The sequence below is a fragment of the Macaca mulatta genome, chromosome 4 (assembly GCF_049350105.2).
Source record: "Macaca mulatta isolate MMU2019108-1 chromosome 4, T2T-MMU8v2.0, whole genome shotgun sequence".
In the NCBI taxonomy this organism is placed as follows: domain Eukaryota; kingdom Metazoa; phylum Chordata; class Mammalia; order Primates; family Cercopithecidae; genus Macaca; species Macaca mulatta.
In genome coordinates, this window is record NC_133409.1 from 153,909,420 (window position 1) to 153,931,539 (window position 22,120).

The 22,120-nt window shown below is 36.9% G+C and overlaps 2 protein-coding genes across 3 annotated transcripts; one reads left to right on the forward strand and one right to left on the reverse strand.

The window, feature by feature from the left end:
- Positions 1 to 2,848: 2,848 nt before the first annotated feature.
- Positions 2,849 to 5,083, reverse strand: OR12D2 (olfactory receptor, family 12, subfamily D, member 2). Of its 2 annotated transcripts, XM_077998642.1 has the most exons (2): positions 4,901 to 5,083; positions 2,849 to 4,160 (listed from the first exon to the last, which is right to left on the reverse strand). In XM_077998642.1, coding segments are annotated over exons 1-2 (927 nt in total). In that variant the 5' UTR covers positions 4,902 to 5,083; the 3' UTR covers positions 2,849 to 3,234.
- A 15,172-nt stretch (positions 5,084 to 20,255) lies between these two features.
- On the forward strand, positions 20,256 to 21,437 carry OR12D3 (olfactory receptor family 12 subfamily D member 3). The gene is given in 1 exon segment (NM_001194208.3): positions 20,256 to 21,437. A coding segment is annotated over 1 exon segment (951 nt). The 5' UTR covers positions 20,256 to 20,259; the 3' UTR covers positions 21,211 to 21,437.
- The last annotated feature ends 683 nt before the right edge of the window (positions 21,438 to 22,120 follow it).

Sequence of the window (22,120 nt, forward strand, 5' to 3'; positions counted from 1 at the left end):
ACTCAAACAAATTTGCAGAAAAAACAAACAACCCCATCAAAAAGTGGGCCAAGGATATGAACAGACATTTCTCAAAAGAAGACATTCATACAGCCAACAGATATATGAAAAAATGCTCATCACCACTCGCCATCAGAGAAATGCAAATCAAATCCACAATGAGATTCCATCTCACACCAGTTAGAATGACAATCATTAAAAAGTCAGGAAACAACAGGTGCTGGAGAGGATGTGGAGAAATAGGAACACTTTTACACTGTTGGTGGGACTGTAAACTAGTTCAACCATTGTGGAAATCAGTGTGGCGACTCTTCAAGGATCTAGAACTAGAAATACCATTTGACCCAGCCATCCCATTACTGGGTATATACGCAAAGGATTATAAGTCATGCTGCTATAAAGACACATGCACACGTATGTTTACTGCGGCACTATTCACAATAGCAAAGACTTGGAATCAACCCAAATGTCCATCAGTGACAGACTGGATTAAGAAAATGTGGCACATATACTCCATGGAATACTATGCAGCCATAAAAAAGGATGAGTTTGTGTCCTTTTTAGGGACATGGATGCAGCTGGAAACCATCATTCTCAGCAAACTATTGCAAGAACAGAAAACCAAACACCGCATGTTCTCACTCATAGGTGGGAAATGAACAATGAGATCACAGGGACACAGGAAGGGGAACATCACACACCGGGGCCTATTGTGGGGAGGGATAGCATTAGGAGATATACCTAATGTAAATTACTAGTTGATGGGTGCAGCACACCAACATGGCACATGTATACATATGTAACAAACCTACACGTTGTGCACATGTACCCTAGAACTTAAAGAATAAAAAAAAAAAAAGAAAAAAAAAGAAGTACCAGAGAGAAGTCAGATCATTTGCGTTTGCAAAAGTGAAGGCAGGGGTTTTGAACAGTCAGCCCACCCACTCAACATAGTTTACATAGTGTTATCTATTTTTATCTCTAAACAGTTACAAATGTTGGCATATCACATCTTTTCAGGGTCAGAATCCACTTCTAGGTACTTAGAATCTGAGAAACATCACACCTATTCTTTTCTATTAGCTCCAGAAATACCTCCGCAATTATAATTTCATTGTTTTCACTTAGTATGAGTTTGGTACCAAAGGAAAAGAAAAAAAATCACGAATTTGTTTGTATTTCACCTCTATTACATCATATTACATGCATTACAATCTGTCAAAGTAAGGACAGATATAGGAAAACGAAACCAAAATAATAGCATGTTTAAAGTCATCATCTTTCATGACCAAGGGTGGATTGATATGGTTATAACACTCTAATGAGATACAAAGTGATTCTTGAGGGTTTTCTTTTTTTTTCAACCTAACTCCACTTTTAATGGTATTTCGTAGTAATCCTTGAAGTCTGGCCAGTTCACCTCTAAAACATCTCTGAAGATATAGGTACCAGAACTCTTAGCTGAACAATCGGTTGTTTTATCTCTTAATTAGTGATTGCAATGTCATTCAGTTTAATTGCTTATTTGCTTATTTTAATTACTTATTTTATTACTTAAAAAGCATTTTTCATTTGTATTATAAAATGTAAAAATAAAACTGTTAACTTTTAGTAAAAGTTTCTTCCCATTTTCCACTCTTTCCTATTCTTTGTGTGTTAGAAAGAAAATGAAACATTTCAGTGTGTTTCAGTAGTTCATTCTCTCTGCAGCATGTCCTCTGTGTGAGATTCTTTTTCTTTAGCTATAGGGTGGGTCTCTTAGGGCACCCTTGATTTAGTAAAGTTCTTTTGTGCAGGACTTTCATAAATCTAACACCTGTAGAGCTATTTTTGATTAAAATAATAAACAACACACTTGATTCATTTTTCATCGTGAGTAAGTGTTGGCGTAATAACAGGAAAGTTTAAAGTATTTTATGCTGAAGTAGGGAAAATACTTCATGTTGCATGCGTACCAGCTAAGAATGACAAGAGTTGCTGGATTCTTAGTTTTTCCTTTCTCCCAGTTGCTGTCTTGCTTGGGCTTCAAATAGTCTGAAAACTTTCTATAACAATGGGAAAATTATACAGACTTCCATGTTATGGAAGGTGTCTTTAGGATGTCATTTATTACATAACCAGGCTGTAAAAGTAGAATATTTTCAGGGAAGCATCTACAAAATAAGTCATTGGCATCATTCATATTCAGTGTATTTGGCAGTATCTATCTGAATTACAATAACTATATCCCTTGACCTAACATTTCCATGTCTGGAAATCTGTCCTACAAATAGACTTGCACATATATGGAATGACGTGTATACAAGATTATACACTGCAACATGTGATTGGAAATAACATAGACGTCCAATGACAAGAGAATGATCTATCAAGAATAATACATGAACAAAGTGGCACATACCATGCACGTTAAAAAAATAAAGAAGCTCTATGTACTAATAGGGAAAGGTCTCCAAGATACACATTGTCCTCAACATTGGTTTGTTCATATAACATGTATTGTTCATTGCCATTCTTTTTTAAAGAAAATATTTGTATTTGACCCTGTAGCATAAAGGATCTCTGTGAGGACAGATAAACAACTGGTTACATTGATTGTATATGAAGAGTAAGTGAGTGGCAGGAGGGCAGAGATGGGAGAGAAACATTTGACACCTTTCTATGTCTTTTGTATTTTGAATCACTATTAAAAGAACAAAAACCAGCCAAACTAAAAAGAAATTATGACATACCTCTTTAAAATTTATTTAAATAATATGCAAGTTAGCATTTATTTTTCCAATTGAATAAACATAGCCCTACATGGCAATCTTTAAAATAAAAAAGCATAACCATTCTATTGATTAGACTAAAATGTGTTAAACTAAAAGGATCTTACAGACAAACAGTCCTAAATATGATCTATGTATACAATACATGGACAATACAGGCATAATTCTATATGCAACTGCATACAAGTACATGTTAGAATACATAACAAGTCAATTTTATCAACTGATAATTCCAAAAAATTTTTGGCATTAGGGTTCCCTGGCTAGTGTCTTGCATATTCAAGTATTCTTCATATTACTTAGAAATGTATTGTTTACTACAACTAGATAGGACTTTTTTTTCTTTTATCCGATTGCCTCTATTTTACACTTATAAATCATCTGAGAAGCAGTAAAATTACACATCTCTACATTTTCATTGCTGGTTATTTATGCCTCTGAAGAGTTCTCTGGTTTATTCAAATCAAAGCCTTCTGATCACTCTAACCAAGGCCCCCTTCACTTCCTTGTTCCTCAAAGTGTAGATCAGTGGGTTTAGTACTGGAGTGACCACAGTGTACATGATGGCAATGATCCGGTCCTGGTCCATGGAGGTCCCTGAGGCAGGATGAATATAGGTGAAGAGAACAGGTGCATACAAAAGAATAACTACCATGAAGTGGGAGGCACACGTGGACAGTGCTTTGTGGAGCATGCTACAAGAATGGGTCTTGAAGGAGAGATAGGTGATAATGTAGAAATAGGAGAGAAGTGTCAGAAAGAAGGGGCCCATGGCAATTTTCCCTGTGACAGTACTGAGCAACCACTGATTGAGCTCCGTGTTCCCACAGGCCAGCTTTAGCAATGGCTTCACATCACAGAAGAAGTGATGGATACAGTTGGAACCACAGAAGTTCAAGCGAGAAGTCATTACGGAGTGCAGCAGGGCATGGAAGAAACCAATGGTCCAGATTGTGATGGCCATCTGGGTACAGAGCTGAGGGTTCATGATGACAGTGTAGCGAAGTGGCTTGCAGATAGCCACAAGGCGGTCAAATGCCATCACGGCCAACAGCATGGCCTCTGTGCTGCCCAGGAAGTGGAAGAAATGGAGCTGGCTTATGCATCCCAAGAAAGAAATTGCTTTGTGTGTAGAGAGGAAGTTCTGCAGCATCTTTGGCAGTGTCACCGTAGAGTAGCAGATATCCAGGCATGACAGGTTTCCCAGGAAGAAATACATAGGGGAATGGAGTCTAGGATCAGAGATGACAATCATCAGAATGACTCCATTCCCAGCCGCACTGATGAAGTAGATGGTGAGGAAAACCACGAAGAGAAAAGGTTGCAGTTCTTGAATGTCTGTCACTCCCAAGAGGAGAAATTCGGTGACTGAGGTTGTATTCAGCATCACTTCAGAAAAAAGACAAAATAATGTATGGAACACTGATTGCAATCAGAATCCTTCCAGCTCAGAACTTTCTCACCAAGCCAAAGCTACTTGGAAGGAGAGTACTGTTGTACTTGTTTCAAACCTCAGAAGTTGTACAGAACTTAGCTTAGCTGTTGGTCTCTTCAATATTAAGGATTCATGCATAGTATGGACTATGACTTAACCACTTTTTAAAATTAAATTTCTTATTAACATATTTCTTTCTTCTGGGGATTTAGAACATGTTGCTAACTTACAATCTTCTCTGGTTGTGAACATCTGTATTCCAACACAACTTTCCTTTCCTATCCCAAGTCAGTGTTAATAGGGGGCAATTTTTAAGTGCACCACCAGTTGGTTATCTCTTGACCCAGGAAAATGGCACCTGAAATTTTTTGACTTAAGAGAGAAAGATAAAGATGAACTCATTATAATCACAAAGTCTTTAAAGACATATAAAAACCTCTTTAAAATAGCAGTAATTGTTTTGTTCTCATCTTAGAACGTAGATGAGGCTAGAGATGTTCTCTTACTGATCTCTTTCTAACCCACATCTCTGGCAATGTCATGGAGCTCTACTGGGATAGGAAAAAAAAATACATCAATCAAATATTAACCTGAGGTATATTTGAAGTTTTATCACTGCTATATCAGATAATGTGCTTAGTTTCTTCTTATCTAAGCCTTTAATTTTTTTCAAAGTAAATCCCAACTTACTTACTTCATGACAAACATTATTGTTCCTCTAGTTGCCAGTTGCACTGGGACATTTTCCTTTTTCACACCTCTGAATCTCTGAATAAGAAAAGCTCTTCCAATAGACTCAACAATTCTTCCTTCATTTTATCCAATAGTGTCTTCTTCTAAAGTATTTATGAATTTAGACCACTGAAAAGCCTGTCTTGTGATGCATTTTCTTAAGGCTTATTTTTACTTTGCCTGAAATAACTCACTTTTTAGATGTGAAGAAACATTGTATCCCAAGTGAATTTTCTCTCTTTTCTTCTAGTTTCATTAATGTGGCACTGACAGTCAGGTTCTCCTTGATCAACCCAGAGGTCTGTTGGCTTCCTATGAGTTCTCTCCAAAGCTACCACACATTTCTAGCCCTTTTCATTTGTAAAATGTGTTTTCTCTATTTGCCCCTTCTTTCCATCTAATAAAATTTCCATTTTCTATGAACGAAATGTATTCATTTTTCTTTCTTTTGCAGAATTGTAATAATAGAATTTTTTTTTTTAGTAACTGTTAAAACACATGAGGGATTAAAAGTAAGATAATTATAATGAGGTTTAATATTTGACTAAATTTATACTGTTTATTGAAAGGCAGACATATCTTTTGAAGATTTTTTCTTACATTATTTGCAAAGTACTTGGGATTATCTTCTATAGGTGCACTGACTAAAGCAGACATAATTTTGTGAAATAGCTTCCTGTTTGTTCCTTTTTGTACAAACGTAGTGGATTAACTTTTGCATATTAGGAGGAAAGAAGCAAGAATGTGTGGGAAATCCTTAGAAATGGGAGGCACTTAGAAAAGAATAAGAACTATTAGGAAGTCAGAAGAAAGATGCAGATATTAGAGTGTTTCCTATAAACGGGGAATAATTCAAGGTTGAAAAATTACTGATGAGAGAACAAAATGATTTGGTGTGACTAAAGTTAAAAAAACATAATGAACTAGGAAATACTTCTAGGGAGCCCATAGGGTATTTGGCTTTACAGCTGGAGGAAATTTTGAGAAATTATCTAACCTTTACCACACCTCCATGAAGGACTGCCTTCAAACAACTTAAAGTAGCTTTCTTTGATAGCCATGTATGTTGCATATTTTTCAAAACTTTTACCATGTCTTTTAAAAGTACAAATGATAGCTAAAATAGTATTTTTGGTTCTCTGACCCATAAAATAAAATTGTATCAAAAATCTATCTGGCAAAAAGAAAATTTAAAAAATAATAAATAATAAAACAACATTTTCCTAACGTTTAAAGAATGTTGTTTAGCCAACTTCTCTGTATGAAAATATTTTTTTTACTGCAATTTCAATATTTAGGCATTTCAGATTTGCTTTAGCGAATATGTAGAGAACCAGGCACGTTGAATGCAGAAGGAGACACGGCAATACAAGTGCGGAAAACAAAATGCTTTCATAATCTACAACCACAATGAAGACTCCATCATAAAAATAGGAAACCAGCTCGAAGCCCTGGGCATCTAACTTTAATACTCGCAAGCAGTCAGGTCACTCATAAACAGATAAAAATACGAGCAGCTTCCCAGCCTGTCTCCTATTCTATTCTCTCACCTGATTGTGTGTTCAGAATCACAGGTAAAAGAGCTTTTCAGATTTACACTCCCAGTAATTATAAATAGAAAAATATTTGAAGTGATGATTGATGTTGGGATTGCAGCATAAATTATCTTCAAAAATTGTTTCCTCTCTGAAAATCTGCCTGCCTTCCAATGAGCTGCAGATCTCTAGACATAAAAACCTGAGAGAAACTGTCCCCTGGGTGCTGAGAAGGATTGTCATGAGAATAAACAGGAGGACTCTCTGCACCTGCAGCATGAGGGGATCGCCATATGGAATTTCTCTGAGGAATTCCATTTTTCTGTTGTCGTTCTTCTTATCTTTTTTTCTTAATATGTTTGTTCCTTGGTTTCATAACCATGGACAAGACAGTTTTCAATAGCTTAATATATTTGCTGGATTTTTTCTTTAAAATAGCAACCCAATATTTTATTTGACCTTCCACAATACTGTTTTTTTAAAAAAATATTTATTTGTTTATTTAAAATATTTTTTCCTAGTCAAATTTCCTTTCATTTCCTAAGGTAGAGGTTCAGATTCACTTTCTCTTCTTGGGGGCTCCCTTGGAAGATATTTTGGTATATAAAATGAAAGAAAATTGGCATCAAAAATTAATAAATGTGGTCACCCACATTCCATTGATCAGTACAGAAAGATGATTATCTTTAGTATTCTACTATGATTCTATGAAAACCAAGGAAAGAGAAATAAAGAGAAATAGTATTGCCTTTGTACCTTCTACGTCTGACTCTTCACTGTTGCTAATACCACTAAATTATTTTAAATAATTAATTTTGGGGTCCAAAAGCTCACATTTTTATCTGTCTGGGATAAGGATTTTGGTCTTACCAATGTATAGCCTTACTTTTTGCTATCTTTTAGGTAAGAAAATTTTGTCTGATTTACACCAGGGTATCTGTGTGTGACTTTCCATCAATCCAAGGATTCTACTAATAATTATAACTCTGATGTATCTTTTCCAGCTTTCTATTGAGTTTCCCTTTTTGTTGCTTGGCAAAAATGTATTACATATATTTATCACAATAATACCTTATTTTAATTTTTTAATTTTGTTTTTTTAATCTTTAATTTTTTTTCTTGTTTTGAGTCAGAGTCTTGCTCCGTCATCCAGGCTGGAGTGCAGTGATGCAATCATAACTCACTGCAGCCTCTAATTCCTGGCCTCAAGTAATCCTCCCATATCATCCTCCCTAAATGTTGGGATTATAGGTATGAGCCATTCCATATACAAATAATTCCTTATTTTATATACTGCAAATACATTATAAATAACATTTATTGCATGCTCATTATGTATAAGTTATTGTTCTGCATTCTTCACATATATTAGTTCATTTAATTCTCACAATAATCCAATGTAAAAGTATTAAAATTATTCCTTTACTACAAGAAAACCGAGGCTCAAAGGATTTAAGTAAATTTTCTTTTTCCTTGCAATGGATTGTGAAACTAGGATTCAAATTAAGGCTCTTTAGTTTCAGGGATCACTGCAATGTAATTTCCATTTTCTCAAAATGTCCCCACCTCAATTTTATCATTTTTTATCTTGCATTGAACCGTAAAGGTTATGTAACTGGTCCTGTTAATTAGATTTAGAGTTTTACATTTGTCATTTAGGACTCTAGTCTTCTAGAGGTTGTATTTACATATCCTATGAGATAATCAACTAGTCTTGGTTCTGCTTGTCTCTATGTAGATAGACTAATCCTTCCTTCTTCATAGTTTTGTGAGGCAATCTTTATACTATTCCAAGTCCCCCTCAATACATGGTCTGCTTCTCCACTAACTATGTTTTCCATTGAATAAGCCGTATTTTAATTAATATGATGTTATTGTAGGGCCTAATATCTCATAAGTTAGGAAAAATCGTTACTCCTTTTTTTTTTTTTTTTTCCCAAAATACCTCCAAGCTGGTTGGGTGCAGTGACTCACACCTCTAATCCCAGCACTTTGGGAGGCCGAGGCAGACTTGAGGTCATGAGTTCCAGACCAGCCTGGCCAACGTGGTGAAACGCCATCTCTATTAAAAACACATAAATTAGCTGGGCTTGGTGGTGTACGCCTGTAATCCCAGCTACTCAGGAGGCTGAGGCAGGAGAATCGCTTGAACCTGGGAGGCAGAGATTCCGCCACTGTATTCCAGCCTGGCTGAGGGAGTGAGACGCCATGAAAAAAAACAAAACGAAAAACCATCAAAGTGTATTGACAGCTTTTTTCCCTAAGTAATTTCAATGTTATAGAAATTTTGCTTACGGGGAAAGGCCTACTGCCAACTCAGAACAGGCCCCTTGAATGGAACTGGAGAGGCTCCAACATGGCTGACTTGATACATCTGGTATTTGACTCTTTCTCGTAAAGTATCCAAAATAACCAGTCAATAATCGCACCTTGAATAGATCATCTAAGAGAGAACACTGGAAACAGTAGAGAAGTGACCAGGAAGCACCAAAAGCAAAGGAAAAGGAAATAAGACAGCCTGTTCAACCAAGATCGGATGTGAGTCTCGAGCGGCTCTCCAATGTGGGAAAAGGAAAGGGAGAGATTCCCAGCAGCCCACATTTTCACCGCAGACACCTACAATTCTAGTCACAGGAGATCCCCTCAACCATCGTAGCCCCTGAGACTAACATAGGGAGCTGCCTGGAGACCATGTGAAGGCGTTGCCCTAGAAAGAACCTCACACTGGGTCCCACGAACCCTAAGTCCTATCTAACTGCAGCATAGCACCATTTTGACAGCACAGATCCCAGCACACTGAATCCTACTCTGCTTCTGGGACCGAGGCAAGAGCCCTAGGTAGTAATCCCACCTCCTGTTACCCTGACCAGAGAGACAGCTACACATTTTTACTCACCCTGAGGACAAATTTCACTGCCTGCAACTGCTGCCATGATGAGCTACTGTGGGGCAGAGGCATGAGCAAAGCCCATGCCTCCCCAGTTTCTTGCCTATGGTTGCTCCCAGGAAAAGCAACCCAGTACTCCCCAGTCCAGGACCACAAAACAGCCACTACCACTCCTATCTGAGCATTTCATCTGTGGTCTGGGGATCCCCCTGCCCCTGCCTAACATAGCCAGTGCCTCATACACCGCCAAGGAGCCCATGGGAAGGTCTGCTAAGCCTGGCTTCGCCCACCCACAGAACCTGAGCACAATGTACAGGGGCCTGAGGGTCACCTAGCCCAGTCCATCACTGGTAGCACCTCAGCACCCCTCCTGGGATCTGAGGTCAGGTCCACTCAACCTTCCCCTGGCACCACAGCTGACATCCACACTCATGTGCTTCCTGTGGATCTGGGAACTGACCTGCCCAACCCATCACAGCCATTGCCAGTATCAGCATGGACAACATGGGTCCCAGAGGGCTGTCCCACCACTGCTACTGCCATCACCCACACCACATCCACTGCCAAAGGGCTCAAGAATTCATCTCCATACCTGAACCACTGATGCCATTCCCAGAACCCAAGCAAGCCACTTGGAAGCACAAGAATTGGCTTGCCTAAACCCACTAACATTGGTGCCAGCGTATGCTGCCCTGGGGTCCAAGGACACACATGCTCATCCCACTGATTCTACCAATGGAAATCAAAGACTGGCCCACCTGGCATCTCAGTTTTTAGCAAGACTTCAGCACAGTCTCCACTAACAACCATATCCTAAGCCACCAAAGAAATCAGACACCACTGGCGCTGTTTACAGATGAAGAAATCATACAGAGACGGCACTATTGTACACGCCCAGAATCAAAATCAGAGAACCCTACCCCAACCTACACCTAGATACTTCTGGAAAAAGTCCTCCCCATGAAAGCAAATTCAAAAAATTAAAAGAAGTAACTGTTACACTAGATAAGCAAATATCGACTTAAGGACACAATCATTCTCCAGCAACAGATCCCAATAAAAACGAAATGTAAACAATCCGAGAAAAAGTATTTAAAATTTTGATACTAAAACAGCTCAGTGAGACACAAGACAGTATTTAAAAATTATACAAAGAAATCAGGAAAACAATTCAGGTTATGAATGAGAACTGTACCAAAGATATAGATATCAGGAAAAAAACCCCACCTAGTTCTCTATCCCTTTTTTCTACCTTTGATTCCACTCACAAATACACTTGCCTTTAATCATTCTCTAGGATGTTAAGTTTTTGTTTGATTTATTTTGCATTTTATTCCTCTACAGGAGCTTTCATGGCCATATTGGCAGCATAACTCTCCATTGTATGGGACTTTGAAGGGGAATAGGCCAATTGTTGAAAACTAAATTGTCTAAGACCCAGTTTCCTAAGAGCTATTTCACTGAGTCTCATCCTACAACTAATTTGTGTGTTAATCTGACTTGTCTTTGACACTTACCCTAAAGTAACAAGGATAGTGTTGAAATTAAAACTTTGGCGTTATTTCTAGTAAATCATAAAACTGATTTTGTTGGTTGTTCATGAATAAACATAGGGCCCAGGAAATTTATCATTTCTTTATTCATAGTAAGAAAGAACATTGATCATAATAGTACAAATAATTACTTTAGTTAGATGTTTTTAATTATTTCAATAGACTCCATACATAAAATTGTCTCTGCCAAGAATCTATATAAACACTAATCCCTAAAAGCATGTTAACCAAATTTATCTCCACTGTTTAGTCTTCCCTGTTTGATCAGAATTTGCTTAAATCTTTCCATTTCTATATCTGTAGACCTCAGTTCATAATTAATCATTTTTCGTTTTCATTATATTGTTCTAAGTGATATTAGTTTTCAGATTCATTAGATGTTAGATTTCTCAAGGATAGGAGCTGTGTCTTCTCTTTCTTTTACATTATCATCACTCTTTTTTTTCTTATGACCAATGAAGGGCTCTGCCAAACATTTATTATTATTATTTAAATCAATGTAGTGATCTCATAAGCACATCAAAGAAGGAATAAACTGATACATAGGGGAAGAGAAATATAAAGAGAATAAGTCCTTGGAGAGAAAATCCCAAAGTGTTAATGCTCAAGATGCTACTGGGAAGGTTTACTGAGAGGATTTAGCCTGTTAGTTTTCTGTCCATAATAAGAGATGAGATTTGCTTAGATTCCATATAAGTTGTTTTCAATAAAGGTGTTTATAATAAGTTTTGAGCAGTCAGAACTTTCTCTGATAACTTTATTCAAGGACACAACAAATACATCTGATCTACGCTATTTGGATAACTCTTTTGAGCCAAAATTATATTCATAGTAAGGTATGTGCAAAGGGATGTGCAGGGCAAATTGGCTTAGACCAAATAGAAAAATTACAACAGTGAAGAAAAATTCTCTGATGAAAAGAGGTTGAGATCAAGAGAGGAAACTCTTTGAATGTAGGCTATGAAGATTACAGGATGCAACAGGTGGGCTCATTACATAAAACATTTACGAGGGAAGCTTCAAATTCCCTGATCTATTTATTTATGCTTTTTTGCACTTTTTTTGGTTTCAGGGCAGCAGACTCTATGATCAAATATAGGTGTATGTTGTAGGTAAGTGTCTGAGTGTGAATGACTGTTTAATGGAGATAGTGGTAGTGTGTCTATATTTCTGTTACAAAGCGAGGAAATAAAGGGAAAAGGAAGTGAGAGAGAAGTAAAAAAAATAGGTGAATAATCTTTTAGCATCTATCACAATCAGTATTGATAAAAGTAGCAGATTCCAATTTCAGTGTTAGATAATATATGAGATTGTATTTAGTGTTAGATAATTACACAACTTTGCAGTAGTATTATTTTTAGTAGAAGAGGGATGATGTTAATTATTCAGGAAATAAATAATTTGAAACTGTTGTATAAGGTATTTACTTATGTAGTTTCACAAGTGTACATCCCAAACCCTTAATTATATGCATCTGTTACAATGTCTTTCAGGTATGTTTATGATTCCTGAAATTAATCCTCTTCTCTCCACTATCAATAATTTCACTTTGAACATTTATTCTGTATCTATACCCATGGAATGCAGCTCCTCACTTTTTGTGTCAATTTGCCAATCTTATGATTAAATTTTTAATACTATATACTGATGCTAATTAATCAATAAGAATTATTAATGCCATTGAGAGCAGGTCATACCAAAAATGAATTGTGGAAAAACCTGTACCTATTGGCTAAAAACAATTATTTTTTCTACAAATATACATTGTTTACTTTCTGTGTTACCATGTCCTCTGACAAAAGTGGGGGAATCTGTTCTGAGCTTAGTATCACATTCAGGGAAATATTGTGGATAGATTCTATATTAGAGTGCTTACAAAAAGACAAATCTGACCTCATGAGGATAGCTTTCATAGTTGACAAGCATTGAACAGTTAATAACAATCCATTAGTTAATCCAGTAAATAGAAAGAGAATAGCTAAAATGTACTGGGCACTGTTTTAGTTGCTGAGAGTACAATATTGAATAAAATATATAATATTTGTTCCTTTCTAGAGCTTACGTTTAAATTTAAGATGTGTAATAAGATCTATTCCACCAGATTAAAAGAGGTGCTATTGATAACAACAAAGCAGGAAAGGATGGAAGTGTGCTCACATATGTATGTGTTGGGGGAGGAATTTAATGTAGCGCAATCAGATAAAGCCACACTTTAGGGAAATACCTGAAAGGCATATGGAAATTAACCATGTCCATTTGCCACATGTAACAGTGTTTTAATCAAATGGAGACCTACTGCACAAAGCTTGAAATGAGAGTATGATTAGTGAGTGCTAGGAACAGCATAGAGATCAATGGGGCTGAGTCATCAAGGGGTAGAGTAGAAGTAAATACAAAAAATAAAAAGGGGTTAGATCATGCAGGATCTTGTAGATCACTATATTGACTGAATTTTAATCTGATTACTATGGGAACCACTAGGGAGCTTAGAGCATTAGAATTACAGTAAAGAGAATAATCTTGGATGCTGTTCTAAGAGTGGTGTTAGTTGTACAGGAGTAGAAATAAGATCATTCCAATATTCCAAATGGGTGATGCACTAATATTGCCGTGGTTTACACTAACAGAGTAGCATAGGGGATAGCAAAAAAAAAAAAAAAAAAAAAAAAAAAAGGCTAGATTCTCCATTTATTTTGAAATTACAGCCAATAGAATTCATCAATGGAATGGAATGTGAGAGAATGAGTAGAGTTAGGCTTGAATCATGGTTTTGGGCTTGAACACCTGAGAGGATGGAGTTATTATTTACCAGGTAAAGAAGAATGCACAAGATTTGTGCAAAACATCCATAACTAAGTTTTGTATGTTTTGTGTACCTCCCAGTAAAATATTGATTAGATAGTTGGAAATTCATGAATTCAAGGAAGAGGTTCTAACGATTGATACAAATTTGAGAGTCATCAGAGAATAGATTATATAGAAAGCCATTAACCTGGTGAGATTACCAAAGAAAGCAGTTAGAGAAGAGGAAAAAAAGAGAAGAGATATAAGACTGAGTCCTAGGTACTTCAGCTTTAAGACATGGCGGGGGGGGATGAGGGAAAATGAGCAAAACAATATAGAAAGGTAAGACAGAAGCTAGTGAGACAGGAAGAAAAACACAAGCATGTGGTGTCCATTTCAAGGTGGAAGGAGTGATTAACCCTGCCACATGGTGTTCAAAGATCAAGTAAAATGAGACTTCATTTTTTGATTTGTTAATGCAATTGTTGTTGGTGTTGTTTATAAAATAAATTTTGGTAGAATAGTGAGGGTAAAATTTTAATTGGTGTAGGTGTAGGAGAGAATGGAAAGAGAATTGCGAACAGCATGTATAGGCAAATGTTTACAGAATTTAATTGTAAAGGGGAGCACAGAAATGGAACAGAGATAGACAGCTAGTAGAGGAGAGGAAAATGTTCATGATTTAAGACAGAGATGAAAAAATAACTGGAGCAATATTCTTAGAAGATGAGAGAGAATGGACTCTTGGCACAAGTGAAAGAGGTGGTGTTCATCAGGAGTCTCAATTATGAAGCCATTAGAAACACAGTGAATGCACAGTATATGAGCATAGTTACAAAACTGTGGGTAGATACTAGGATGAAACTTGGAGATATTCTCTTCTGACTGCTTTTACTATTCCAAAATAAAAGAACAATGTCATTCTCTGAGAGAGGATAAGAGAGAAGAGTTAGAGGTATGGGCTGTAAAGAGAAAGGGAAATATGTAATTGATTTGTATCTCTAAGATTTCAGGGTATTTTTTTAATTGCTTATGATCCTTGTGGTCACGTGTTGGTGTCTGTGCATTTGAAGAAATAGGCATATATTCTAGTCTTTACAGACTATTTCGGCAGGGAATGCCCTTCATGAATCAGACTATCCAGAGATTCTGGGCAGGTCATATGGCGTGGTCTGGAGGTAGGTTTGTTCCCGGAGTCCTGGGCAGGATGGTTTAGTACTTGGGTCATTAGGTGGGTGGGCCTGGTGGCTGAGTCAGTGGCATTCCCAAGATTTCAATGCAGCTGAGTATCAATGAATTTAGATCTAGACAAGTGAGCATCAGTGCATTTTCCTCCAATCATGTTAGCTGCAAATATTTAGATGCAGAGTAAGTAGAGAGTGGTTTGACTTTTTCCAGGTAAAGATAGGAAGCACAAATTGGTCAAGGGATGTAAGGATATATGCTACTATAAAGTGACTGTAAATATGCATATGGAACTTAAGATGGGTAAGGAGGAGTGTGAGTACATGAGAGTATTAAAGAACATGAAATAGAATAACTGCAATTTAGAGGATGAAGATGATAGGATTTGTGGTATTGGAGAGAGTAAATTATGAATTTAGCTGGTGGTAGTTGGAGTCTAGGATGATTATTACTGAGATTATGAAGGGTTGAAGTTATTAATGATTATTGAGTAATGAGTAATAAATCTAGGGTTTAATGATAGAAGAAAGTAGCTGAAGAAGGATAATAATGATTATCAGACAAATGGAAGTACAGAAACCTATAGAAGGGTATCATAATAGGGTCTAACTTAATTTGAGACAGGCTGAAACCCAAAGGATAAATAGATATTTTCTTACATTAAAGGGCAGGGGAAGTAAAGAGTGATCCAGGGAGGACAAGCGTGTCCTCGATGGACACCTTGATATATTTGAGGAATTGGAAGATACCCAGTATGACCACATCCAAGTAATATAAAAGCTGAGACTGAAGAAATAAGCCACAGACATTCATGGAGGGTTTGTAAGCTTGTCCAGTTGGAAGGTACTGAAATGTTTCACATAGAAATTTATACTATAACACAGGTCTTTAAACAATCATTCTGGTTACACTATGAAGACAGCTTGAAGTGGGGGAAGAAAAGAACTGTAAGGTTGCTTTGCGATAGTTAAGTTGAAAGGCAGTCATGACTTGGGCCAGGGTTGTGGCAGTGTGGATAAAGAGACAAGAATTTGAGGGCTGTTTCAAAGACTTGATGACTGACTTAAAGAGAGTGATTGAAGTGAAGGAGAAATCAATGTGGTCTCACATTTCTGGTTTGAACAACTAGATGGTTCTTATTTTGTTCACTACGTTGAGACACTGTGACAGGAGCATGCTTGGAAAGAGGATGCATTCTGTTTGACATGTTGATTTTTTTTTTTTTTTTTTTTTGAGACGGAGTCTCCCTCTGTCACCCAGGCTGGAGTGCAGTGGCCGGATCTCAGCTCACTGCAAGCTCCGCCTCCCGGGTTCACGCCATTCTCCTGCCTCAGCCTCCCGAGTAGCTGGGACTACAGGCGCCTGCCACCTCGCCCGGCTAAGTTTTTGTATTTTTAGTAGAGACGGGGTTTCACTGTGTTAGCCAGGATGGTCTCGATCTCCTGACCTCGTGATCCGCCCGTCTCGGCCTCCCAAAGTGCTGGGATTACAGGCTTGAGCCACCGCGCCCGGCCGACATGTTGATTTTTGTAATTCAGTGAAGAATTCAACCATCCCTCCATCGAAGGACATTTGGGCTATTTCCAGTTTTGGGCTGTTATGAATAAAGATTCTATGAATATATACATACACTGTTTTGTGTGAATTCAAGTGGAGAGTCAAATATGAAATTAGATAAGTCTAGAACTCAGAGTGGGGGTTAGAGTAGAAATCTCCCTCTTAGAAGCTATACAGCCAGAACTAATTTTATACTTGGAAGATGTAGTTATGATATCAAAGTCACTAGTTCAAAGTTACTTAAAAATATTACTATTTGTCTTTCTTTTAATGCTTATTTTTCTTGGAATTTATTTTATATTTACAATTATTATATTAGAATAATTGTTTTTTAACAGTCATTTGTAAGAGTACATGGATAGCCAGAATAAGTGACCAATTTTATTCTATAGATCATTTTCCACACCATTGTTCTGATTTTCTACATGATATAGGAACTGTAAGAATATGAAGAATAAGATACTCTTAGTTTTTTTTTCACCTCTAACAATCTGATATTCCAGTGAGTAGACAGACATGTAAAATTCTACCTTTAAGAATAAATGGTGGCCAGGCATGGTGGCTTACACCTGTAATCCTAACACTTTGGGAGGCCGAGGTGGGGAGATAACTTGAGATCAGGCACTGGAAACCAGGCTGGCCAACCTGGTAAAACCTTGTCTCTGCTAAAAATGCAACAATTAGCACAGCGTGGTGGTGCATGCCTGTAATCTCAGCTATCTGGGAGGTTGAAGCATGAGAATTGCTTGAACTCAGGAGGTGGAGGTTGCAGTGAGCCGAAATTGCGCCTCTGTGCTCCAGCCTGGGTGACAGAGCAAGACTGTCTTGGAAAAAAAAAAAAGAACAAATTGAATATTGTCTTAGATTTGATAAAACAGAGAAAAGCATATGACAAGTATAATCTGTTTTACAGATGCCAAAGTAGAGACTTTCGAGTCCAAAGTAAGTTACAGTCTCCACTTTGCCATCTACAAAACAGACTGTACTTGTCATACACACTACCATTTATACATAATATCACTGGGCCTAAATATTTTAGATGCTCAGTTCACTGCTCTTTTTCACAACTATATATTGGTGCATAGTATTGCCATGCTTATTTTTAGAGAAAATAATTTTGTTTTTTGAGTACATAATATATGAATATGGTACAAAATTCAAAATATATTCAAAATATATTAAAAAGAAGAAATCTGCCTTTGTCTCCTTGCCAGCCAGTTTCTCATCCTAGAGACTACAACTGTTACCAGTTTCTTTTATGTCCATTTAGAAGTACATGTGCCTATAGAAAAAATTTTAAACAGATATTTTAGCATACTACTCACATGGTACTGCATCTTGGTTATAGCATTTAACAAGTCACCTTGGCATTAATAACATATATAATTTCTATGTGTATATGTACATATGTAAAAATCTGCATATATATGAATTGTGCACCTTTCTGTACCTATCTGCCTAGCTATTTTCTTCGTGTGTGTGTATATATATATGTACATATATGTATTTTAAAGCTGCATATTATTCTCTCTTATAGGTGTAATAATTTACCTAGTCCCCTATTTTGGCTGTTAGACTTCTGTCTAATGTTTGCTTTTAAAATACTCAAATAAATATTATGGTATATAATAATGATTTCCACATATTGAATAATATCTACAGGTAAATTATAATACAAAGTATGTGATTCATAATTTTCTACTTTGAGAGCTATTGAAAAAATTACCCAGCATATAACTAGTACAAATTGTCATTATCAGAAATTCCTATTTAGCCATTCTCGAACATATATAATTTATTAAGTATTTTGATCTTTGTACAGATATGATTTGCCATTTTAATTAAAATCTTATGTATAATTACCATATGCAGTTGTAAGAAAGAATACACAAAGATGCTGTTTTCCTTTTACGTGGTTCCTCCCCAAGGTAACAAATTGCAGCACAGTATCACAATCAGAATATTGATGCTGATACAACCCATGAATCTGAATGATAGCCCCAGTTTTATTTGTATTCAATTGTTCTGTGTATCTGAGTTTAATTCTACACAGTTTTATCTCAAGTTCCTGTATCTGCCATCATAGTCAAAATACAGAAGAGTTCCATCACCACAAGGATCTTTCTCGGTACCCTTTCGTGACCACACTCACCTCTCCTCTGCTCCTTCTCCAACTTCATTCTCCAACTGTAACTACCAATCTTTTCCCCATTTCTAAAATATTATTTCAAAAATGTTACATAAATGGAATCATACAGTATATAATTTTTTTGGAATTCACTTTTAAAAAAATTAAGCATAATTTCCTGGAGAGTTTACCAAATTGTTGTTTTCTTTTTATTGCTAAGTAGCATTCCATGGTATGGATATACCACAGTTTGTGTAACCATTTCTCCAATGCAGGACATTTGGGGTATTTCCAGTTTTGGGCTATTATAAATAAAGAGTCTATGAAAATTCACATACAAGTTTTTGTGTGAACATGTTTTTATTGTACTGACATAAATTCCAAAGAGTGCAATTGTTGAGTCATATAGTAAGCATATGTTTAATTTTGTAAGAAGCGACTATACTCCCTCCAGAGCAGTTGTACCATTTTATATCCTGACCAGTATTATATTTGTGATCCAGTCTTTCTGTATCCTCCCTAGCATTTGGTGGTGTCACTATTTTTATTTTACCTATTTTGATAGATGTGTTGTAGCATTTTACTGGTTTTAATTTGCATTGTGCTGATGAAAATGATTTTGATCACCTTTTCCCGTGTTAATTTGTCATTTATATATAATTTTCTGTTTATGTTTGTATGCCTGCTCCTAGTTTTGGCCCATGTTCTTGGACTTTTTTTTTTTTTTTTTTTTTTGAGACTGAGTCTCGCTCTGTCGCCCAGGCTGGAGTGCAGTGGCGGGATCTCAGCTCACTGCAAGCTCCGCCTCCCGGGTTTACGCCATTCTCCTGCCTCAGCCTCCCGAGTAGCTGGGACTACAGGCGCCCGCCACCTCGCCCGGCTAGTTTTTTGTATTTTTTAGTAGAGACGGGGTTTCACCGGGTTAGCCAGGATGGTCTCGATCTCTTGACCTCGTGATCCGCCCGACTCGGCCTCCCAAAGTGCTGGGATTACAGGCTTGAGCCACCGCGCCCGGCCTGTTCTTGGATTTTTAAGAATACTATTAAGTTTTGAGAGTTCTGTCAGATATGAAAAATTGGGGGTGTTTTTGAAGTTCTTCTACTAATGGGACCTCTAACTATTTCAGTTTTTTCCCAAGTATATCCACAACCTCATTGCTATGCTGCAGTCTTATGACTAACGATACCAATCATGCTGCTTTTTTCTCCTCTACTTATACAACATTTGGTTTGTGGGTGTTTGTATCTCTTACTTTCACTGAAAGTTTGGGTTGTTAGAAGAGATATGTTACTCTCTTGTGGCTTTTATGTATCTTAGAAGAAGTGATGAAATCGCCACTAAGCTACATCTGAGTTTTTGCCAGAACCTGGAATCATAAGTTGAAAAACTATTCCGTTTGTATGTTTAAAATTTTTGTAGTACATAATTCTAATGCTATGATTATGTCCATCAAATCTTACACTTCTTAGTTTTGAAAACAAATGCTCTTTATCTATATCTGATTTGTTCATAATATAATGCTCTTATTACTCTAGTGCCATTTCAACAGCTCAGAATTTATCAGGTATATTAGTCTTCCTCAATTTTGTTGTACATAAATTTTAGTAAACTTACTTTATTTAATCCTCATCGTATAAAATTAAAACTTCAGAAAAATTAATTCAGTTATTGTTAAATTTGCTTCCCAGAGCAATGGAGAATGTCACTACAATGAATGAGTTTCTTCTACTTGGCCTGACTGGTGTTCAGGAGCTGCAGCCTCTCTTCTTTGGGATTTTCTTAATCATTTACCTGATAAACTTGATTGGAAATGGATCTATATTGGTGATGGTTGTTTTGGAACCACAACTCCATTCCCCTATGTATTTTTTTCTGGGAAACCTTTCTTGTCTGGATATTTGCTATTCTTCAGTGACACTGCCCAAGCTGCTCGTAAACCTTGTCTCCACTCGCAGGGCTATATCTTTTCTCGGCTGTATCACCCAGCTACACTTCTTCCACTTTCTGGGAAGTACAGAGGCCATTTTACTGGCTATCATGGCCTTTGACCGTTTTGTTGCTATCTGCAATCCTCTCCGCTACACTGTCATCATGAACCCCCAGGTGTGTATTCTGTTGGCGGCTGGGGCGTGGCTCATCAGCTTCTTTTATGCTCTGATGCATTCTGTCATGACTGCACACCTGAGTTTTTGTGGCTCTCAGAAACTCAATCACTTCTTCTGCGATGTCAAGCCGCTCTTAGAACTAGCCTGTAGTAACACACTACTCAATCAATGGCTTCTTTCCATTGTCACAGGCAGCATATCCATGGGAGGGTTCTTTCTGACTCTTCTCTCCTACTTCTATATAATTGGCTTCCTTCTGTTTAAGAACAGGTCCTGCAGAATACTCCATAAGGCTCTGTCCACTTGTGCCTCCCATTTTATGGTGGTATGTCTTTTCTATGGACCTGTGGGCCTCACATATATTCGTCCTGCTTCAGCCACCTTCATGATTCAGGACCGGATAATGGCCATCATATATAGCACCGTCACCCCTGTCCTGAACCCATTGATCTACACCCTTAGGAACAAAGAAGTGATGATGGCTCTGAAGAAAATCTTTGGGAGGAAGTTGTTTAAAGACTGGCAGCAACACCACTAGGACTAATGAGGGATATCTGATTTCTATTGAGTGATTTCCATCACTTCACTGTAAGAAATGATTAGTTTACTTGGTTTTTATTTTTCTTTCAAAAATTTTGAGCACATATTATATTAGGCAGTGTAGTAGGTTCAAGAAACAGAGGAGCAAGCAAAACAAATTCCATAATGTCACCAAACTTAAAGTTTAATGTGATGGAGGCCCAAAATAACCAAACGCATAAGTACATATGTCAGGATAATTATGTGGCCAGGAGAACTAAGGAGGTAGGAAGTATAGGGAGGGATTAGAGTAGGTATCTGCTGTGTAAAAAAGATTGTGGCATCTCTCCTAGGACGAAAACCTTTGAAATTTTCCAAGTAACAGAAGTATCTTTGTAACTAATGAGCCACTTGGATCACACATGAATTTATGCTTATGAGATGACTCAAGGTGAATTTCAAGATAGATTGAGGTTGGAGGCTTGACCAACCACATAATAATTCATCCAAGAATACTTACACAGTGCCTACTATCTCACTGTCACTGTGTTAGGTACTAGGAACACAGTAGTGAGCAAAACAAACATCTTGCCTTCATGGTGCTTAATGTCTGGTAGAAATCCAACTTTACTACATGCCTCCTTTCAAGTGAATTTTTTTTCACATCACAAGCTTAATTCGATCATAAATAAATAACATTTCATTCTAAGCACTTAATTGATGTATAAAGACACAGTTGATGCAATATAGAAAGTTATAACCAAAGCTGTATGAGACATTAGCCAGACACACACACAAAACTAATGATGAGTGTAATATAGTATTAAAATATATTAAGTACTATAATTCTATATTAACATTTTACACAATATAATCACAGATTAGTTGGAAATTCCTGCCTTGTATGGATTTCAAGTGCTGATGTAAAT